A 24,015-nucleotide genomic window follows, 5' to 3' on the forward strand; every position below is an offset into this window, starting at 1 on the left:
TTCTGTTATTTGTAACAACACCCCTTCTCCCAATTACCCAAATTCGATTTTTCGGATTAATCTGTAAATATGTACGCGTGTTGCAGCGAACAAGAGAAATCCCAAAAAAAAGCCGGGAGGGGACGATGACGCCAAAAAAATCTCCCGAGCATTGCCCAACGCGAGAAAAATACCCACGTGGCCCAAAAAATCTCCCCTGAAGAAAAATAAATCGGTCAATAAATAAATAGATTCCCAGAATATTTTATCGCATATTAAATGATTAAATGCACCTATGATTAATCAAGTTCCTCACCTAAATCTGTCAATTACGAGTGACCCCCCTACTGGGGAACTCTGAGTCTGAGGCAAAACTTTCAAAGTAGAAACTTTGACCGGAATCTTGATATGATGTGTCTTCATGCTCCTGCATGACGGGAAGAACGTGGAAGCTCAGAAATTATCTGCGCTTCTGAGAGACATAGAAAATTAAAAAGAAAAATAAATGAGACGGATGACTAACCATAATGCGCTGCAAGTCGACCTTCAACCCTACCATGGCGGAATCGGCCTCGTCTTCGACCTGGACGCAATGGAACCTGAGTCAATGGATTCAGTCTCCCTCTCTCTCTGTCTAAAAAGGTTCAATAATCAATCAAAATCAGAAAATAAAAATTGTCTAGGGCGATTTCTATTTTCTATTATTGCATGAGAAAAGTAGAGAAACAGTCATCCGAATATAAAAATGAAGATAAGAATATAACTCCATCGTTTCCAAAAGCCACTCAAAGGGGAAAAAACAGTAAGAATAAAACACCCACGACGTCACGAATGTCAATCATACCAACAATTAAATATAATACGAAAGGAGGAGCGAGGCGAGAAGTTTACCTGTGCAATCGACCTGCATTCTTCCAATATCGTTTTCAAGTACGCAGAATTCACCGAATCAGCTTGTTCAACGAAAGGAAGCCTTTCCTGCACATAAGTAGCGACGACTAAGACTACGTTATTGCCGAGTAACTTCCTCTTTGCCGCGGCGCCTGTAACATCACCTCGGCCGACATATTAACCCATTTTTCGAAAGCTTCCCGGCCAATCTCCGCCCAGTCCTTAGCTTCGCAGTTCTTCATTAAGCTTTCCCTTTAACAAACAAAAAAATTCTTGTAATCAGGACACATTGCCTCAAAACATTCAAAAACATTAATCGTAGAAGAGAGAAGAGTAAATATACGTAAAGAAGCAGAAGGCAGATCTCGGCTGATCAACGAAATTCACAACTTCCCTTTCTAATCTACGTTTCTTCTCGTTGCCACCGCATTCGTGCATGTCCAGGAGCAAGATCGCAACGGACTCGCCACATTGAGGGCTGAAATACGCGCACACAACTCATTGCTGCTGATATCGAATCAGCGATCTAATGCAAAAAGGGAAAAAAGCTATCTTGGAATTTTCAGGCACATTTCCGAGAACAGAACCAATCAAGAAAAGCAAATCGAGTGCATCGCGATCCAATGGCATTCGGCAGAGATTTTAAGATCGTTGCACGGTCAAACACATTTGGAAATAAAGATAGAGAAGCAGATGGAAAAGAAAAATCAAGATGAAGATGAAATCCGAACCAAATCTGGAAAGAACTCCCGTCTGGAGCGCGGCGGACCGCTCGAACTCTCTTCTTCGTTAACCGCGGATTTCCCATTTGACGACGATCTCCAGCCCCAATTACTCGCCGCGACAAAGCAGAATAAAGAAGAAAAGACAACGCGAAACTGCTTAAATACACAATCAGCGCCGAAATTGGCGGGAAAAGTTTTCAAATTACCGCCACGTAACACCTTCCACTGAAACTGACGTGGACGTCTGCCGACAGACCACGTGTCATCTGACGTGGACTCATTTCCCGGCACTTATCCGGATTCCGAAAACCGGCGGCCGCAGCGGCCTCGTTGCTCCAGCGGAAAAAACCGAAAGCGGGCCCCACTACCCGCTTTTCGCACTTTTCGGCTTACTATTGGGCCGACAAGCTGACTCAGCAGCCCAAACCGCAACAGAGCCCACCGGTTTGGAGGGAGAGCTCTCCGCAGCGGTTTTCTCTCTCCCGCCTTCCCCCTATTTCATCGAAGACGACGACGGAGAGAAGTTCGCAAGCATGGCGACTCCGCCCCGAGAAGACGCTTCTCTCCTTCGATCTCTCCTCCGTCTATCAACCGAGATCTCCCTCTTCGATCGTCGCTGGAATCTCCCCCCTCAGAGACAGAAAGCTCGCGCCATCGCCCGCAAGTCGAAGATTCTCTCGTTTTTCTTCGAGGAGATTCTCTCCAACATTACCGCCTCCCTCGTGATTCCTTCGTGGTCTTCGATCCGATGCCTCACGGACATCCTCGACCTTCTCCGCCGTCTGAGAGATCTGATGAACGCTTGTTCCCTTCGGATGAGCCGCATCGGCTTGATTTTAGGACTGGAAACCGTTTCCAAGAGTTTCCACGCGATCGATTGTCAACTTTCCAAGCTGATGAGCGTGTTCGCGCTCTCCGATCTCGGCCTCGGCGACGACTTTGGGGAAATGGCGATGTTGATCTGCGAACAGTGCCGACGATCGTCGCCGGCTGTTGATCCAGAAGACGAACGGCTCCGCGACGAGATTCTTCAAGTGATCAGAGAGACTGACCAAGGGATTGTTCTGGATTGTTCTAGGATAGCCAAGCCGTTGAAAGAGTTGGGGTTGAGCGACTCTCAACTGCTCGGATACGAGATCCAACGGCTGAAGGCTGAGATCGCCAACCGCGTCGATCCGGAACGGACGGCCGCGATGACGAAGCTCCTCGGCGTCGTACTGTACTTCAGATGCGTCGAATCGGAGGAATTCTCATCAAAATCTGATCTCGGCTCTGATGCGGCATCAGACACCGTCGTTCCGGTGGACCTCCGGTGTCCCATCACGCTGGACGTGATGAGAGACCCGGTCGTTGTCTCCAGCGGGCAGACCTACGAGCGAGAATCGATCGCCAGCTGGATAGCCTCAGAACACGCCACGTGTCCCAAGACCGGGCAGACCCTTTCGCACTGCCGTCTGATTCCCAACAAAGCCCTGAGGAACGTCATCCGACGGCGGAGCCCGCTCCACGTGGACGACTCCGAGGCCCCGCCCGAAGCGACCAAGACGACGATCCTTCTCCTCGTCAACAAGCTAGTGGCGGACCCGACGTCGGAGTCGAGGAACAGGATAGTGCGGGAGCTCCGGCGGATCACGAAATCGTCACCGGAGAACAGAGCCTCGGCGGCGGACGCCGGGGCCGTGGCAGTTCTCGTCTCCTTGCTTACGTCCGACGACGCGTCCCTCCAGGACGACGCCATGGCGGCTCTGCTGAACCTCTCCGTCGTCCCGTCCAGCAAGAAGCTGCTTATGCTGTTCCCGGGGGGGCTGGAAGGTGTCATCGGGGTGCTGAAGGGGGGCTTAACGTGGTCCGCCAAGGAGAACGCGGCGGGCACGCTGCTTAGCGTATCCTCGCAGCGGGCGGAGTACAGGAGGAAGGTGGCGATGTCGAGGGGGGCGGCGGAGGGGCTGGCGGAGCTGGTCAGGAGGGGCCCGGCGAGCGGTCAGAGAGACGGGCTGCTGGCGATGCTTCAGATGGCGGGGGACGAAGGGAATATTCGCAGGCTGGTGGACGGCGGCGCGGTAGCGGCGGCGCTGGAGGCGACGGCGGTGCCGGAGGCGGCGGAGATGGCGCTAGCCGTTGTGGCCGCCGTGGCGAGGAGGGGCGGCGCGGCTGACGTGGCGGGGACCAGGGACTCGGTGACGCGGTTGGCGGGCGCGCTCAAGGGGGGGACGGCTCGAGCCAGGGAGACCGCGGCGGCGGCGCTGGTCTCGGTCTGCGCCGACGGCGGCGCGGTCGCGGCGGCGGAGCTGGCGGCCGTCTCGGGCATGGACTCGGCCATCCGGAGCTTGATGTGGTCCGGCTCGGAGCGCGGCCGGCGGACGGCGGCTTCTCTCTGCCGTTTTTGCCGCCGTTGACGTGGGGGACGGGCCGCGTCATCCGTGTCGTCGCACGATACGGTTTTTTTTGTACTTTAAACGATTCTTGGATAAAATTATTATAACCCTGTTTGGTCTATTTATTATCTTTACAAATTGACATTTCATTTCTTATAGGAAGTCATATCGTCTATGTATGCCTCTGAATAGGGTTCGCCATTTTGGACCTGGAACTGGTCAGACTGGAATGAACGGGGACTAGACATGGTCGTTCTGTTCTTTCTTTTCAAACGAACAAAAAAATCGCACAAAAGAACCGCACAGGGGTCTGTTCGTTGTTCTGTTCTTTTATGTGCGAAAATAAGAACAGATGTTCGAGCAATTAGCACAATCCGAACAAAATTCGCACAATTCGCACAAATTCGCACATTCGCACAATTCGAACAAAATTCGCACAATGGGTAAAAATTCACACAAGTCGAACAAAATTCGCACAGTGTTCAAAATTCGCACAAAATTCGCACAAATTCGCACAATTTGCACAAAGCGAACCGCACACGGGTCAGTGTGATGTTCTGTGCGAATTTGATTTTGTTATGTTCGGAAATCCGAACAGAATGCACAATTCACACCAATTCGCACAAAGCGAACAGAACGACCATGTCTAAAGGGGACTAAAGTTCCGGATCGTCCGGGACATGGACTATGGACGGGAGGACCCAATTTTTAGAGTTTCGTCTAAATCGTCCCGCCCAGGGTTAGTCCCACCCATTTTTCTCCTTCTAAAACTGTCCCGTCCAAGAAATTCTCGTCCCATCCAACGTTCTGGGACAAAACAGGGTGTGTGTCAGAATTAGACCACTCAGGAATTGACACGTGGTGCAGCACGTGCGTCGGGCAGGTGGACCTGTCAGGTACATACTATACTCCCCCAGGAAAAAATAAGTGTCCCGTCCCCCGTCCAAGGTCCTATACAGGATGGTTATTTCGTCCATGGACAAAGCAATCATCGTATCCGGGGGGGGCGGACGATTCTTTGTCCCGTATATTGTCCGAGGTCCTGGACGGGACAATTATTTCGTCCAAGGACAAAAATGGCGTCCCTTTCAGGGTGGGAACCAGCGGTCTCCCATTTCAGGGTGGACCGCACGGTCAGTCCGGATCCGGCCTGAGGGTCAAACTGGAACTGGGATCTAATGTTGGTCAACCATGGCCCCTCCGCTTCTGCCCGCAAGGTAGTGCCCCCACCGGTGCTGCCCTGCACCCCCATCCCTCCTTTTCTTTATTTTTTTTATCTTCCTCCTCTTTTTTTCTTATTCATTTTATTTTCTTCTTATTCTCTGCTTCTTCAATTATTCTTCTTTTACTCGTCTTCTGTTCTTATTTTATTCTTTTTTCCTCTTTCACTCCTTTTTCTCCGCATCTTCTTTCATTAATATTTTCACCATTATTCTTATTCTCCTTTCTTTTATTTATATCTTCTTTTTTCTTCTTAGTTTTGTATCTTCTTCCTCATGTATTACTCTTGTTGTTTTATTTTATTCTTCTTCTTCTATTCTTCTCCTATTCTTCTTTTCATCTTCCTTTCTTCTCCTCCTGTTTTTCCTCCCTTTTTAATTTCTTCTTCTCCTCATCTTCTTCAATTTTTATTTTCTTTTTCTTATTTTCCTCATCATTTTTCCTTCTTCCATGCCATTTTTTACTTTTGTCCTTTGACTTTGACAGTAACTAGTCGACATGACTGGATCGGGACCAAACAAGACAACTGGACAGAACTTTGGATAAGTTTAGAAGCTTGCTAAAAACCATAAGAAGGTCGGTACTGTCAAACCCTATCTATAATGGTTGGTAGGTTCAGTTCAGTTTTAATGCTTATGGGCAAACTTTCAAACTACCTGGTGATTCCATTTAAAGTAGGCAAATTAATAGCATCACATAAGTGAGATTCGGTGGAGGAATTTTTCACTTCCTATGGAAATATGCATTTCCTGATTTTTCTTGAATAAAACATCACAGAAGTGATGACATTCATGCTACTTCTTCAATCACATGCATGTCTTGTTTGGCATTTTATTTATTTTATTTCCAAAGGTTACCAATGATTCATGTAAGGGTTGCAATAACATGCATTAGTATCGTGTGCATCTGTTAGATTTATCATCATGTCATGAATTAGATTGGTATAAATAATTTATTCTCAACTGTATTATTCATGCATAGTCAAATAGTTTTGTATTTATATATCATCTCAATATGTTCGATAACATGGATTTAATAGGCTAATATGACCATATTTTACATGTTTATTTGCATTAATTTTATTATATATGGATGCTATCAAGCCTAAAATGATTAAAGTTATTTTTAGAATAATAATTTACATTTTTTAATCTTTTAAAAAAATTTTGATATCAAATTCCGAAAGAGCATTTTTTTAGTTGGAATATAATTTTTCCAATTTTTTAAAATTACCTTCAAAGAGATGACATTTTTAAATTAAAAATATATATTTATTTTATTATGAATTAATATTTTTGGAATTATTTAATGGCTTCTTGACTTTTCTGAGATTAGAGGAAAGAGATAATCGAAGGGCTGACAATTATCCAAATTCAAATCACGATATATGATAAACCAGATGGAGTTTCGGACTGAAACTTTAGGCGGAGCTTCCTTGTCCTAACTATTTCCATATAAATGAATCTACAAATAAACCACAAATATTTGTAAAAAGTTATCTTTAAACTCACCTTCTCTTAGAGAGGCTGATTGAAAGAGAGTGAGGATTTTGAAGGTCCATCAAAGAGTTCTTGGTGTTTGAGTGATTGGGGAAGATCAACAGAGAAGTAGAGAGGTTGATATGCATAAAAAAATCACCTTGATAGAGGTAGAACATAGGTATCCAAGATTAGTCTACTGCTTTACATTAGTTTCTCTCCTTCACATCCCTTTTTCTACATCTACATCCTCGTCATCCATCCCCATCCACTTACGTCTATTCACCCAATTCATCATCATATCTTCGTATTCATCTTCTACATCCACTATCACCCTATGTCTTCATCAATCTCGCACTCTCATTTCCATTCGATCTATCCACATCCTCCCATCTATTCATCAAATTATTATTCATATCATCTTTATTGAATATTCAGCTATACAGGCATTATATTAAAATGCTTTATTATGTGTTTTGATGAATGTTCAAAGTAATGCGTGCCTCAATAGGGGTTGTGATCTAATGCTTAAAGAAATTGATGACTGAGATTTGTTGACTTCCTACGAATCAGATTAACTTGCCCTCTTGATGCCAAACTGACCAGAGAAGACCTCAGCAGATAGAGCATGTGGAAAAAAATTGAGAAATTGCATTGTCAGCATGGTGACCCTTGGCTTGGTGTAGTGGAAATCTAGAGTAAATTGGATGCAACCATCACTAGTTGTCCCCAAATCTTTGAATTTTTAGTGTTGAGTTTGTCCTATGATTTCTCCCTCAATTCTTGTCTAAGTCCTATGAATCTAGGGAAAATAAATTTTTCTGTTGAGTGTTATCTCCATGGATATACAATTCATGCATTTACGTTTGAGTTTAGATCCCCCAAATCATCATTCACCACTGCATGCTATTTAAATCATAGTTTCAAGGCGTTGACTTTTGAGAGCCATGTCTCGATAACCACAGCTCTAGTTTGCATGCTTTTGGCTCATTTGGAAGACTGCTCCTGAGCATGGAATGATACCTTAATCTTCCTATTATGAAATCATTTTGTGGGTCAATTATTTGACTTCAAATGGATTTCATCATTCAACTCATTTTCTGAGCATTGACTTTGAAAATTCCAAGTAATTCCATATATTCTCTACTTTTTTTATCTTTACATGGTAATTATTATTTTTATGGCTAGTTTTTAAAATTGGATATTTGTATAAGTTACTACTTTCACCCCTATTTCACCTCAAGTCAACATGTAAGTAAATACCAACACTATAAATTTAGCTTTAATTTCTTTCTTAAATGAAATAATAGAAATTCCAAAATTTTATTAAGATGGTTATATTATCTTCTTTTTAAAATATAAAATTAATCTAACAATAGTGGGTTTACTTGGTCAATGTATTTGCTTGAGTTGACTTTATTACTAACTTTCATTGTATTTTTAATATTATTTAGGTATGATTGAATTAGCATATTTCTCATTTATAATTATATAACTTATTCTAAGAATTCTCAATTTAATTTGATTCAGTTAGCCCTAATTATCCTTGGATTTGAATTGTACTCATTATCATACTTGAGTTATAGTGTTAGTCAGTTCAGAGTTTAATTTTTTAGCGATAAATTTTGTTAAAACAAATACATGATTTGCAACCATCTGTAGCCATGCCATTTAACGATCATGGGGATCAACCTTGATCTTGGTCATTTGATTGTGGGCAGGTCCCACCATTTGTATATAGGTTCTTACCGATTTACGCTAGCTGAGCCTTTTTAGAGCTTAGGCCCTGCTGACTAAATATTGGATCAAAACCAATATGTAAAAGCAAGCAGCCGTTTGGAGTGTGTGCTGCATGGTTGTCATCTGTTAAATGGGGTTATTCTTAAGATCACACATTTGCTTCTCTAGAAATCCATGCTTACCAAGTTTATGGATGGAAATGATGCTGGAACTCATGCTAGATGCCAACGTATCAGGAAATAACAATGTCGGTTGCAGTGATCACCATTCCCCTTGTACTTGGGTCTTGTAATGGAGCCATAATGTAGCAGTCCATTGAGGATGTAAAAAATATTCCATTGAGTTGCCATTTTGGATCACATGCAAATATCTTCCACGTTCATCTCAATCACAGTGCGACCGAAGTTCTCATACCGCTCTATGGTTATGATACATAATCAGTGAAAAAAAAGTTATTCACTCAATATAGTATACTAGACTGAACAAGCCTTTAAAACTAAAAGAAATGGTAATGGCTGAATAATCCTTATGAAAAATCAGATTCACTACCCCTTTTTGGTTTCTCGAATGAGTAGTGAGGATCTGGACAAGTGTGTGGCTTCAAAGCTTATCCACATGGCGCTCGACATGTTGAATCTCATCATCTTCTACTCAATAAACACTAAAATCTCTAGAGAATGATCTTGCAACCATTTTGGTGCATGTGGAGGTTAGGTAAGCTTTAAGGAGCGAAGAAAAAAGAGGGGCTTCCTAAGTACGAATGACATTGTTGTGTTTCATTTATGGTTTCTTTCCTTATATACCTGTGGGATTTACCCCAGAACCCATATAGTGTAAGTATATCCTCTGATGACTTGTAATCCTTATGAGTATGGCCTTCTAGGCTCATGTAACAGTCCATTTAATGACTTGACAAGCCAAATGACTCTTCATGGGTTAATGTGATTAACTAAATATAAATAATAGATTAGATTAATGAATATTGATTCAATTGGATCTCAAAAATATGTTGAATTACCAACACATGAGATCCAAGAGGTTTATCAACCCTTTAAAATACCATTTTTTTATCAGTTAATATTCACATATGATTTCACATCAATGTTACATCCCTAGAATGAACTGGGTATATCCACCTAAAAAATGTAATCTGTCATCTTAGTTAGGACTAGAACTATTTCTCTGAACATTCCACTATCATGGCCAAGGAATTCATCTCATCATCTTTGTTGAATTATTCCCCTTTTTGACAAAGAAGGATAATCCATATTGATAGTGTTGCATTTGAGTTAGTGTGTTTTCAATTGTAGTAAAGAAATCGTCCATCTACATGGTGCCTTTGATATCTCAAGTCTAAGGACCACTTATACAACCATGACATGAATTAAGATGAGGGATTAGAGAGTTTTATTCTCTCTGGATATTTAAATTTCCATCTTGATAATCCATTTAATAATGATGTTTAGAACACATAATTTGAATTATTAGTCATTGTATTATGATATTATCATAGTTCAATCAGAACTTTTATATATATGCAAGGACTTCTTTATAAGCATTGGACATAAGTAATGATGAATGATTATTTATCTGAATAAACATTAATGTGACATTAGAGCGTGGTTTTCTTGTAGGGTAGATTATACCCCATCAAGAATACACCTCTTACTGAAAGGTTTGCATTGGAGAAGGTAGTCTTGACATCCATTTGCTACATCTAATAGCCATAGCGTGCAGTTATGGTGAAAATGAATATGTTTGAATTAATCATCACAAAATTGTGAGAATGTCTCATCCTAGTCCACACCTTATCACTTAAAAATCCCATTTACAAACAACCTTTGTGTGTCAATTTTTCCACCTGCACTGATCTCTAGTCTAAGGATCCGCTTACACTTGATGGGTATCAAAAATTTTGGAGGGTCTACAAAGTAGCCTAACTAGTTTTGGCACATTAAATGGATTTCAAAATCCATTACTTTTTACTAACTCTGAGAATTGGAATATCAACGTGCATCAAGTTTATCTAGAATGATATGTCCTACAGACCTATCATATTGTCTTACTACTCTAGTTGACATATGTTCAAGATCTCAGTCCTCATCTAATGAGCTACTATTTGTAATTCAATTTAGAGTTTGTTACCATATTACTTTAAGTGCTCTATCTCCTTGTAGAGTATTTTTTCCCTTTAAGAAGAAGAACCATTTTTGAACAAACAGTGCTTGCTCTTGAGATCCATCAAAGTAGTATCCATGCATTCTAGGTCTGATATCTGATATCTCATCATTCATTATAGCTCACATGGGTTATGCCTCTTTTCATGGGCCAAACACCACAAAACTCTACTCCACATTAATTTCAATTTCCATTTGTTGTAAAGCCACATAGTTTCTATGTAACACTTTCAATATGTGTGTTGTTTTTTCAAATGCATGTACTTGAAGGAAAAATAGTAATTTTTAAAATCTGACGATGTACTGTGGTAATCGTTGGTACTTGAGATAATTCAATAAAAATATATTTAACAGTACTTAAGAATACTTAGTTAGCGATGAGTACGGTTCATCTCCACAGGGAAGATGATTAAGGAATTAATTTCTTATGATAGTGATGATCGAGAGAATAGATGAATACAAGATTACAGGATATGAGCTAGTGATATCGAGTAATAGGATGTGAGTTATATGTTAACTTAACAACGAATAAGTACACGTGAAGAGTACGATGATGGTCGAGTGTGTGAACGATAATAATAGTTGAATGTAGAACGACATGATGGAGATGATGGAGAGACGAGATAAGAGAATATAAATGAGTAAAATGTGAGTGAAAATATGATGAAAAACACTTATTAAGCGAATAATGGTGTCAGAAAAGTAGCAATGTAAGACGAAGACACTGTTGGGTTCTAGAGGCCTAGATTTGGATGAACAGAACATAACGATGCACAGCGGAACTCTTTTGCGAATCGAACGACATCAATGAAAACATTGAACAAAGTACCTTTTCACGGATCGCATTCATGATTTCTTCGATCCCGGAGCAAGACGAGTCGAGCTGCTCAAGTGTGCAGCCTCTAGACATACCCACGCGGTCCTCGACGCGTCGGATCTCCTCCTTCTCGCTGACGAGCCCTGTTCTTTCTCAGTGGGCGTCGTTACGTCGTCCCGATCACATCACGGATGGAGAGGGGTGTGGGGAGAGTGGAGAAGGAGAAAGGCCCCTGAACAATTATGGCATGGGTGAATTTCGTTCAAGGCCTTCCCCTATTTATACTAAGTGGGTATTTTTCATAAAAACCCCCAAAACTTAAGTATATCTTCCAACGTCCAAAAGACCATTTGTGTGTGACCCTCTAGGCCCATGTATCAATCTAATTAACGACTCTAGTGGCCCAATAACCTTTATTAGCCTTCCAAATTAATCAACTATATCATCATATAGATTAATTAACGTCGGATCGATTTAACCCAATCGATAGGTCGAGACTTCGACACGTGGGGTGCCAAGCTACACCTCGTGTCCTAGAAGATACAAAGGAGTGTGTATCGACTCACTCATGGAACCTGTTCATCATCGGTTACCGTGTATACATAATCCCTCATCCACTTGACGCTCCTTGGACGACTTAGGGCATGGTCAACTGTCAAACCCTAATTGGTCATTCGAGTTAGTACGGATGCATTCAAAAATCATCGGAGAACTCTTCTCCAATATTTCACTGCCTTGGCCAAGGACTTCGTTGCATCGTCTTCTTTGAGCTGTCACCTCTTATACCAAGGGTGGACGATCCCATCTTGACCACTCAATCGCCTTCGTGTACTTCTTGATGCACCCGAACTAAGAACGTTTAGAATCCCATGATTAGAGACTCGTTGGCCATAGCCAAAGTACAACCGTCCGTCCACAAGACGTCTTTGGTGTCTCAGGTCCAAGGACCACTTACACAACCGTGACGTGAATCAACCTGATTGACAGTTCGGTATAATACCATTCAGGGATTCGTACAGATTCAGTGAACTCTTTCCACTAAAGAGCACCCACTATCTATCCTTAGTGTCGCCACACTAATGGCTACGGGACCGGCCATACTCATCATATGAGTGCGGCTAGATAGTGCTATTCTATCCGGATACTTTGATGTCCTTCTCGCATATCCTTTGAATAGGAATGCTTAGAACACATGCTTAAAGACTAGTGATCTCCGTATTACGATCTCATCATAATTCACTAAGTCCGATCATGTATTCATGGACTTCACTGTACGCATCACACGTGCACTATAATGAATATGTTCTATTAATGAACATGGAACGAGATGTGGAATGTGTGATTGGCTTGCCAGCCACATATATTTCCATCAGACACTTACCTTAGATCCTTACTTTCTGCCATGATCATAGCGATTTACGAGTGCCGGCAAGTTCCTCTTCTCCAATGCTTCTTCCCACCCACCCAAGACACCAAGAAAACACTTGATGGATCTCAAAACTCACTGTCTTTCAATCTTCCCACACAAGTAGGAAGCAAGTTCAAGATGAATTTTACAATGATCCACGCCTCTATTTTTATATCAAAGGGTATGGATGGAAAGGGGAGGGGAAGAAGAAGTAATGCTGAAAATTTCAGCTCAATCGAAGTTGTAGATCAAACTGTCACGTTGCTTCAAGTTTTCCATGTCTCCTCGCCATATGTGCTTGACTTCTCGTCTTTCGTGCCACGTGTACCTAAAAAAAAAGAAAGAAGAAAGAAAGGGGAAGTAATAAAAATGAGAAAGAACCTTCTTTCTCGAGGCAGACGTGGCAACACGTCAGCATGCCATGTCGCCTTTCTTCTTCTTCTTCTTCTTTTCTTTTGTTTTAAACGAGTAGCTGCGAGCGCGCCATATCACCGTGCGCCATAAACAACAAAAAATGTGTTAGTCATTGTGCAATCATCGCTTCGGGAATTGCAAAGCAATGATTGCTTGGTTAATGATTGGATGACGCCAATCATTAACTTAACTAATAATTGATTGGCGCCAATCATCATAGGGCGATATGCTTCACCGCCATTTGACGAATCGAATGGTGACACGTGGTGGCGCAAATAAAAGGGCTAAAAAATAATTTAAAATTCATATTAAAATATAATAAAAGCCCAAAAAATACATATAAATATATATTTTTTTACTTATAAAATTCATATCTTTCCAAATTTAATGTCAAAAAATTTCCAAAAAATCATATTTTCTCTCAAAATTTTTATTCTTTTAGAATATATTAGGGAATGCCATGCCCGAGATGCGACGCCCCAAACATGACATAATGGATGACGAAATGTGACGGACGGTGACATGATGAACCTTTCGTCGTGTCACCGTCCTGTCATGTGTCCCAGCATATGCAAAAAAAACCATCACATTCTAGTAATCGGCCCTCCATAGGGCATCTCATCACATCCCTGTTATCGTAACTGCGTCACCATCACCAATGACGTGAATAAAACCCTACTTGAACTGAGGGGTATATCTCCAATTATTTATAGATGGCGTCGGTCTGCGCACACAAAAAAGGAACTTCTGTGCAAAATGCCAGGAAATCAAAATGGCCACATCACGTGGCAAAATCTCAGCCATCAGAAAGATTATAAATAATAACTTTTATCTGTATTTTCTGTCCAATTTAAGTTTTAAAAAAATTGGTCACGACCATCATCCTTGACGGTCGTTGCGTCACGTCACACGTCCTGGGCACCCCATCACCACCATGTCCCCGTCACAACCACTTCATCATCCATCACCGTCATCGTCACAGACCCCTAAAACTGTCACCATCACTGTCATGTTATCCATCACATTTTCGTCACGGTGACAAGTGATGTGATGGATGACGCGTGCCGATCACCTATAACTTTAGTGAATTACTGTGATTCTGACTTTGCATGATGCAAAGTATAAAGGAAAAGTACTAGTGGCACATGTGCATTCTTAGGGGGATGCTTAATATCATGGACATCTAAGAAGCAAAATTCTATAGCTTTATCAACAGCAGAGGCTGAATATATAGCCAGTGGATTGTGTTGTAAACACTATGGGTGAAACAACATTTAGAGGATTATGGTGTAATGTTAACAAACATTCCTTATTATGTGTGATAACACAAGTGCCATAAATCTGGCAAAGAATCCGATTATGCATTCAAGGATCTTTCATATCATCCAATTCATCAAATTCAACAAATTTCACACATGTATCGACTCTTCAATCTTAAGTGTCCTTTTGTTGAATACCCTATAGGCTCTGGATGTTTCAGAATATCCTACCATGATCCCTTCCTCACTTGAAGGATCGAATTTTCTAAGATTATGTCTATTGACATTTAGTATATAACATTTACATCCAAACGGCCTAAAATATCCTATTAATGGTTTCTTTCCTTTTAGTAACTCGTATGGAGTCTTTTCCATATGAGTCCTAATCAACACTCTATTCTGAATGTAACAAGCCGTATTAATGGCTTCAGCCCAGAGGAAATGACCTACATCATATTCCTCTAACATCGTTCTAGACATCTCAATTAGAGATCTATTCTTCCTTTCCACCACTCCATTTTGTTGTGGAGTTCTTGGTGCTGAAAATTGTTGTGTAATTCCACTTTCTTCACAAAATTCAATAAAAGATCCATTTCTGAATTCTCCTCCATGATCGCTTCTTATCATTTTTATCTTTACCTCGAACTGATTTTGCACTTTAACTAAGAATTTCTTAAATGTCATAAATGACTCATTCTTATGAGTCAAAAAATTAAGCCAGGTATACCTAGTGTAATCATCTACTATAACCAAGCAATAAGAATTTCCTTTCAAGCTGGGTGGTTGAGTTGGACCATGTGCAGTAACTCTAATGGTCTCCTAGTGGATATACAATTTTTAGTACTAAAACTCTCTTTAACTTGCATGCCTTTCAGGCATGTGGTGCAAGTTTTTTCTTGTCCGTCTAGTGTTCTAGGCAGTCCCCTGACTAGGTCTTTCTTGACGAGTTTTCTAAGTTGGTGATGGTTGATATGACCTTGTCATCTATGCCATAGATCAATGAGATTTTCATTTCCTTTTGCCACCAGGCAAATTCCTAATCTACTAATCTCATCTATGTCAATTACATAGATGTTTCCCACGCGTTTTCCTTGATATAATAATTGACCAGAATCTGCATCAATTATATTGCAATCCTTGGTAGTAAACTCCACCTTGCGTTTACTGTCGCAAAGTTGACTCACACTTATCAAATTATGATGAAGTCCATCCACATATAATACGTTCCGAATTAAAACTTCATGATTTAAGTCAACATCTCCCATACCTAGGATTTGACTGCACTTATTGTCTCCAAAAGTTACCCTTCCGTCTTCTGTATTCCTAATGTTAGTCAACCAGGACAGATCTCCAGTCATATGCCTTAAGCATCTGCTATCCACGTACCACCTCTTATTTGGTCGTGGTTTCCCTGTAGGTTAGATTTAACTCATTTTGGGTACCCAATATACAGAAGGATAATTGCTACAAGTAGTTCTGTATATCCTATCAAACTCTTCCTCAAAATCAAAGTTTGATTTCCACTTTGAATGATCATTCTTGATTCTACTTGTATATTGTATATTAGCAGGATGATTACATCTAGAACGAGAAGATTCATATCCTTGATATTTTGTTGTCATGGGATATGATCGTATATATGGCTGATTCGTGTTGTTTCTAGTTGGGTATGACCACGTTGGGATTTTCTTTGAATTCTCAGCTAGTATCTTAGCTGACTCTTTTTGACTTTCTACCTTTGTGCTAAAAGTATTTTTCATTCTAAATGATGAAATTGAAGTTTCGTCACCTTTCTTGAGTATTTTGGGACCTGATGCAGGAGATGGCATCTTAACATCATTGAAAGGTTTGTACCCTAAACCTTCTTTGATAAATGATGGTCGCTGAGAACCTAGAATCTTATCCAAAATTTTTGTACTATTTTCATATTTTTCATGCTTACTGTCTAATAGGTTTCGGTTTGCTTCAATCCTACTAACATCATATAATTGCTGGTTTACTTCTATCAACTCCCTTTCTAGACTGACGACTTTCTCTTCCAGTATTTCATTCTCCTTCTCTAATTTGCATTTTGTTTTTTTTTATCGTCAATGATACCTATCTTATCATTTCCAGACTTCTTAATTTCGAGTGGAGCTACTCTCTCCTTTACTTCTGAATTCTCTAGTTCTAGTTTTTCTGAGTCCTTTGTAAACCTCTCTATAATTCTCAGTTTTTCCTCTCTTTCTACTCTAGTTTTATTCTTAGCATTTGCATATTTTTCTAAAATTTCTAACACATATGAGTTTAAATCATCATCATCTAAAAAATCTATATCTAAATTTAAATTTAAATTTGACTTACTTGAGGCTGACTTTGCCATGTTACAATAGTCAGCTACTTCTCCTTCATTTTCTTCATCATGTCCACTTGATGATGTTTGTGCATCATTATCTTCTTCACTCCATGTCGCTTGATAGGCTTGTTTCTTCTTGCTCTCGTAAAATTTCTTCTTTTGAGTTTTCCCTTTCTTGTCCTTCTCTGACATTTTCTCCATTTCAGGACATTCAGAAATGAAGTGTCCTTTCTTCCTGCATTTAAAACAAGTCTTAACCCTTTCAAACGTTAGTCTTTTACCTCATTTTTTTAGCAAATTGCTGAGCTTGTTTGTGAGCATTGCTATTTGTTCTTACTCATCAGTAGAATTGGCTTCAGTCTTGAATGCAATATCCTTTCCTTTTTCTTGATTATTGCTGATGCCGATATGCTCACGCACATTTAGTTGTTTCCTTCTTTCCTTGTTCATTTCATGAGTAATGAGCGATCCCACGAGCTCATCCACGGGTGTTTCCTCCAGATCCTTGGATTCTTCAATTGCAGTAACATTCATGCTCCATTCATCTGTCAAAGAACTTAAAATTTTCATGTTAATTTCAAAGTTAGAAAATGTCTTACCGAGAGCTCTCATTGAGTTCAGCAGCTTGTTGAATCGTCCAATTATATCTCTTATTGTCTCACCATCATCTCTTTAGCAGTGCTAAGAGATGATATTTTTTCATGTTCTGATGGATCTATACAACACAGAATTATGTTCATTGCCCTTGAGTTTAGAGATAAACTCATTTCATCAACATTATCAAGGTCAGTACCAAATCATTCACTAACTATTGTCCAAAGTTTTATACTGATTCCCATGAGAAACATTCTCATCCTGTTTTTCCAGTATGGAAAATTTGTTCCATCAAAAGTGGGAGGCCTGAAATCCGTGTCTCTAGCCATTCTAACTTTTCCTAGACACCAGTTACGGTTTCTAAGTCTACTTAGGCTCTGATACCAATTGTTGGATTAATATCCTATTAATGGTCTAAGAGGGGGGGGGTGAATTAGACCACTCCCTGTCTTGTTTTACGTTTTGTATTATTATCCTCCTGATTTCTCTACCTATTTTCTAATGATAAAGAGAGAAGAAGAGGACACCCAAAATTTTTATACAGGTTAGGGCTAGTCCCTTAATCCCGTCCCGGGGTATCCAGCCAGAGTTTTAATATGTCCCTAACCAAGTTTTATAACCCCCCAAGCTAAAAATAGTCTGGTAATAGGGATACACGGATATCTCCTATCTAGAAATTGAAAAACAAGAATGGCCTTGAGCCCCCTTAGCTTTTGAAGGTATCCTCGCTTTCACTTCTTCTTCCAATGAACCACTCAAGTCCTTCTCAGCTTCCAAAAAACTGCCTTTACTCAAAGTAGTATCTCTATTCTCACAAGGGCTGAAAGAACTTGTGAAAATATTGAAAAACTTGTCTTCAACTTTCCTGAAAAGTTGGCTAAAAATATTCCAATTTCAACATAAAAATTTTCACTTGAGTATGAATATCTTTTAATCCTTATTATGTAGTTTTCAATCACAGTTGATGCTTTCCACTCACAGATTTAAGAATGCAGTATCTATTCTGATGACCACAGAAATTTATTTGAATATCAATTTTTGATTCAAAACTCAATGATGTTCAACACTCCACAATCACAAATACCAACAAAAGATTTCTATTATTTAGAAGTTAAATCCTGCACCAGAAAAGTAATCACAAAATTTGGATTATGGTAACCCCAATTTTGGATTTGGTTTAAGACGATCAAATTTTCAATTTTTGGATTATGAAAATCACAAGAATTGAAATATTCAACTGGTCAATGCTCCAAAAAGTTTAGCTTACTAATATCTTGCTTCAGCTCACCAAAGTTTCAAAATTTCGGCTTAACAATGAGAAAATTTCAGATCCTTAAATGTTCCAAGATTTTTGAAATTCAATTTGGAATATAAAGATTCTAAAACATTGATTCAACAGCCACGATTTTGAAATTCGATTTGAAATACAAGGATTCTAAAATGTTGATTCAAATGTCACGATTCTTGAAATCCTATTTGTAATAGAACGATTTCAAAAACATTGATTCAAATGTCACGATTCTTGAAATCAAATTCGTAGTAGAACGATTTCAAAACATTGATTCAAATGTCACAATTCTTGAAATTAAATTTGTAATAGAAGGATTTCAATAGAAAAGTAAACAAATTGAGATCACAAGCATGATTATAAATGCAGATGTTGTGCTCTTCAGTGTTGTGTTGCAGCCAAGATTTCAGCTCTCCTTTGCCCAAAAAAACAATCTTATCACCAAGACTTTCAAGACTGCTCCAACGGCCTTGCTCTCTTTCAGTCTTCACGCCTGTATTTTCTTCACCATATTTTTTTCGTGCCTCTTTCTTCCTTTTATTTTGCATCCTTACTTTTGTTTTCATTTTACTAAAATGCCCTTGTAACTCTTATCATAACAGTAATTTCTCTTTTAGCCTACACCTAAATCTTGACTCTCTACTGTTTTTGAAATTCATAAAAATTCATACTCTAAAATCTTCAGATATAATAGGAGACAACTCAAGGAAGATGATGTAATGAAGTCACTGATCAATGGAGTGGAATATTAGAGTAGTAGTTCTATAATGATTTTCCAAATTCATCAATACTAACTCAGATGAACATATAGGGTTTGATAGTTGATCCTCCTTCTATTGATCTTCCTTCATTAATGTTGCTTCTACTGAGATTGGATGGTAAGGAAATCCTATCATATTTCTAGTGTGTTAGTTTGAGGGAGTGAAGAGGAGATTTAGAGCTTTGAAGATTATGGGGATAAATCTAGAGGCCAGGCATCTAGACAGCTTGAAAAAACTTATCAAAAGAACTAAGTGATTGCCGAAGTTTTTTCTCTGCCAGGTGATATCATCATAAATGTTTTTCAGTTTTAAGATTGATTTTTTATTAAGTCTATCCTTACAGTATCCATATTAATGGTTACTAGATCAACCATACTCGTCCAAAAGTGGGATCAGAGAGATTTTAACTTCATTAAAAAACTAGATATTTCTCTTTCACTCTTGAATATTGATGTAACAAGATGTGCCGGGATCGAATGGCTAATGTCACACCACAGGGAGGGCATATGATAATGTATTTAGTGATGCAGAACGTGATGCAAACATAGTAAAATCAATGAAAATATATGACAGACGCCACAGATCTAGGGTATAAGGCCAGAGTAAAGACACGAGGGTTCTAGGGTAGAGGCAAGCTCCCAATGACCCAAGTGATCAGCTTGAAGGACGATGGGAGTGGGATAATCACTGTTCGTGAGCATCCATGACCGTCGTAGAGAGCGATACAAATCTGATACCAAGAATAAAATTCCCTAACACAAGCTCAGTGACTGATAAGCCTAAAAATCATGTGTAAATACGTCGTTGATTGGGCTTTTAGACATGCAATAAAATTTATAAATACCCTTAATCACTAAATACAGTGTATAGAGCAAGCAAGGGGTCGAACCATAGGGAGGCAACAAGCAAGAATTTTAATCCAATTTAAAATAAATTAATTCAAGAATGAATTAATTTTATAATTAATAAACCTTAATTATACTTAATTATGTTTTTATTTAATCAAAATTAAGTAAAAACATAATTTCGATTTTAAATACTTTCGGTCAAAACACTCAAGATAGGATAGTTATAATTATAAGATCATATAAATTCGAATCACTTATTCCCCAATTATTATAAAATTTTAAGACAATTTTTATGAATTAAAATTGGGAATTAATAATCAAGAAGGGGTTTTTGAAATTGGACTTCAAGATGGACGAATTTTTGGATGAAATTTTATATTTAGATTTCTATATATTGAATTAAATTTCCAAAAAATCAATTTTGAAATCTAGAGAGAGAAAATAGACGAATTAACCTAGAGAGAGAAAGTGAAGAATTTGGGGAAAAGTGAAATCTAACCCTAATTTAAAAATCTGAAATATGAGAATTGTTCCAAATCTATTTAAAACTAAAGATTAAAAATCAGATCTCAAATAAGACTCAAATTGCAATGCTAATTTCATTCAAAAAAACTTCTAGGGCATGTACATTTCGCCCATGCCAAGGCGTTTTAGAATCTCTCAAGAAGAAGCTCAAAATACAAATCAGCAACTTACAACATTGGATGTAGAATCAAGATCTGTCGATTTCCAAAGCAACTTCTGTGTCCTTCATGGCCAAGTCCTTGGGGAGAGCTTCAAAAAAGTGAATTTTGCCTTTTTATAGACCTTATTTAAAGATCCAACCATACGGATCGTAGAGGGGTAAAAGACAAACATGCACTCAAAATTTCAGCTCAATCGGACGTCTAGATCTCAAGATATCGCCATTTTATTGGCGTTTAATCTCAGCCGTTGGATCTTTTATCTCTCTTCAAAAAATCTCATAAAATGGCATTTTCTGATTGGTGGGCGCTTATTTTCTTATTTTCCCCCTCCCGGATCGCGTTCTGACACATCATTGTGCGCGTCCGCAGCGCTCAATCATTGGAGAATCGATGCTTCATTTAAATGGCTAGCAAAGCGCCACGCCATCCTCGTCAGTGCCCTTTACAAATAAAATAATAATAAAATGGTGAGCTTACCGCTATCTTTTAATACACGTGAATCAATTGCCGCATGCATTTAATGCATGCGGAAAATCGACGCTGTGTGTATTAAATATAGCGGCCATCCTTTAATAAGCACAAACGCACGTGTGTCGGTTAGCCGCGTGCAATCAATGCACGCGGCTAATCGACTATGTAAAAAGATTTCATTTTAATAAATGCATGCGGTGATCGAATCTCCGCGTGCATTTATTGCATGAAAAGAATCAATAAATAAAAAACTTACTTTTTATTCTTCTTCTCGCCCTCCCCGCCACCTAATTCCATGTAAAGCAATAATGTGCTCATGATGGCCTTGCGCATCGCGATGCTATCATGAGCCAATAAAACATTTAACTTAATGCATCCAATCATTCGCCCGAATTTTGGTTGAATGACGTTGATGCCATGTGTTTAAATAAATAAATATCATTCTAAAATGCCAAATAAATAAAAATATATTCTTTAAATTCGTAAAAATCTTTTCTTGGCTATATAATGGTAAGAAAATTATATTAAAATATTGAAAAATTGTAGAAAAATTAGGGAAGCCCTTACCAAACTTTAGCCAAATATTTTAAGCCTGTAAAAAAATAATTATTCAATACAAAGAGGTCAAATACCATGTAAAAATACTAAAAATTCAAAACGATAATAAAATCAAGGTGTAAGTTTTTCATATATCTCTATTTACATATATAACATAAAAACATGGCTATTAAAACACATAAATATAATGTAAATTCATCGACTCAAAAAAACTGGCTGCGGAGCAAATGAGGAAGACATTGATGAAAATAATAATACTGAAAAAAAGGGGAAGGGATGTGTGATCTACGGGCGGAGGCCTGACTGCTTGAGGCGGGCGTAAACATTGACGGTGAAGGAGGGATCACGAGATCGGTCAATGACATCGTGATCAGCTGATCAACGACGACATGGGAAGACGACACCCTTTGAGAGGTAGACCAGTGCATGCGGGCGTGCAGGTCAATGGCGACGTACAGGACAGCAAGCATGGCAGCGTGCACGTCAGTGGGCGCATTGGTGGCACTACGATGGGCTCGGCAGTAGGGTGCGAGCAAGATGACAAGCAGCTGTGAGCGGTCGCCACAGACAAGACCACGATAGGCGGTCACTAGGGCGGCGATCGTTGCAAGCAACTGCTGTGGCCATAGCCGCAAGGGCGACGGCTGTAGGGCGGTCCTTACGCGCGCGTTGCTAGGGCTGGCCACCTGAGCGAGGCCATGGCTAGGGCGACCCTCACGAGTAGGGGCACTAGCTCGGGGCAACCCTAGTGGTTGCAGGAAACAGCCAGGGCAACCCTAATGGAAATATATGTGGCTGGCAAGCCAATCACACATTCCACATCACGTTCCATGTTCATTAATAGGCCATATTCATTATAGTGCACGTGTGATGCTTAGAATGAAGTCCATTAATGCATGATCGGACTTACTGGATTATGATGAGATCGTAATATGGAGATCACTAGTCTTTAAGCATGTATTCTAAACATTTCTATTCGAAGGACACACGAGAAGGACATCGAAGTATCCGGACATAATAGCACTATCTAGCCTCACTCATATGATGAGTATGGCCATTCCCGTAGCCACTAGTGTGGAGACACTATGGATAGATTGTGGGTGCTCTTTAGTCTAAAGAGTTCAGTGAATTGATTCGTATGAATCCTTGAATGGTATTATACCAGACTGCCAATCAGGTCGATTTACGTCACGGTTGTGTAAGTGGTCCTTAGACCTGAGACACCAAAGACGACTTGTGGATAGGCGGTCGCACTTTGACTATGGCCAACGAGTCTCTAATCATGGGATTCTAAACGTTCTTAGTTCGGGTACATCAAGAAGTTCATAAAGACAATTGAGTGGTCAAGATGGGATCGTCCACCCTTGGTATAAGAGGTGACATCTCAAGCAAGACAATGCGATGAAGTCCTTGGCCAAGGTAGTGAAATATTGAAGAAGAGTTCTCTGATGATTTTTGAATGCATCCGTACTAACTCGGATGACGGATTAGGGTTTGACAGTTGACCATACTTTAAGTCGTCCAAGGAGCCTCAAGTGGATGAGGGATTATACATATATGGTAATCGATGATGAACAGGTTCCATGAGTGAGTCGATACACACTCTTTTGTATCTTCTAGAACACGAGGTGTAGCTTGGCACCCCACGTGTTGGAGACTCGATCTATTGATTTGGTTAAATCAATCTAACATTAATTAGTATCTATGATGATATAGTTAATTGATTTGGAAGGCCAATAAAGGTTATTGGGCCGCTCGGGTTGTTAACTAGACTGATACATGTGACTAGATGATCATACGCAAATGGTCTTTTGGACGTTGGAAGATATACTAGAGTTTTGGGGGTTTTTATGATAAATACACACTTATTATAAATAGGGGAAGGCCCTGAATGAAATTCACTCAATCCAGAATTGTTCAGGGGTCTTTCTCCTTCTCCACTCTCCCCACACCCCTCTCCATGCCCGATGCGATCGGAACGGCGTAACGA

At 39.7% G+C, this 24,015-nt stretch overlaps 2 protein-coding genes across 3 annotated transcripts; one reads left to right on the top strand and one right to left on the bottom strand.

The window, feature by feature from the left end:
- Positions 1–33: 33 nt before the first annotated feature.
- Positions 34–2,048, bottom strand: LOC144707143 (HMG-box (high mobility group) DNA-binding family protein). Of its 2 annotated transcripts, none has more exons than XR_013582405.1 (7): positions 1,602–2,048; positions 1,214–1,348; positions 1,035–1,122; positions 871–957; positions 503–578; positions 296–406; positions 34–196 (listed from the first exon to the last, which is right to left on the bottom strand). XR_013582405.1 is itself a non-coding variant. In XM_078580261.1 (7 exons), the coding sequence occupies exons 1-6, from the start codon at positions 1,676–1,678 to the stop codon at positions 305–307; spliced, it is 549 nt and encodes a 182-aa protein (XP_078436387.1). In that variant the 5' UTR covers positions 1,679–2,048; the 3' UTR covers positions 34–196; positions 296–304. The 2 variants fall into 2 exon arrangements, 1 of the variants encoding a protein (XP_078436387.1); XM_078580261.1 differs by having other exon boundaries at positions 503–562.
- Positions 2,049–2,128: 80 nt separating this feature from the next.
- LOC144707117 (U-box domain-containing protein 16-like) lies at positions 2,129–4,112 on the top strand. Its single transcript, XM_078580238.1, has one exon. It carries the CDS (start codon positions 2,129–2,131, stop codon positions 3,989–3,991), a length of 1,863 nt encoding a protein of 620 aa, XP_078436364.1. The 3' UTR covers positions 3,992–4,112.
- Positions 4,113–24,015: the final 19,903 nt, after the last annotated feature.

This window comes from Wolffia australiana, chromosome 1 (assembly GCF_029677425.1).
Source record: "Wolffia australiana isolate 7733 chromosome 1, ASM2967742v1".
NCBI classification, from domain to species: domain Eukaryota; kingdom Viridiplantae; phylum Streptophyta; class Magnoliopsida; order Alismatales; family Araceae; genus Wolffia; species Wolffia australiana.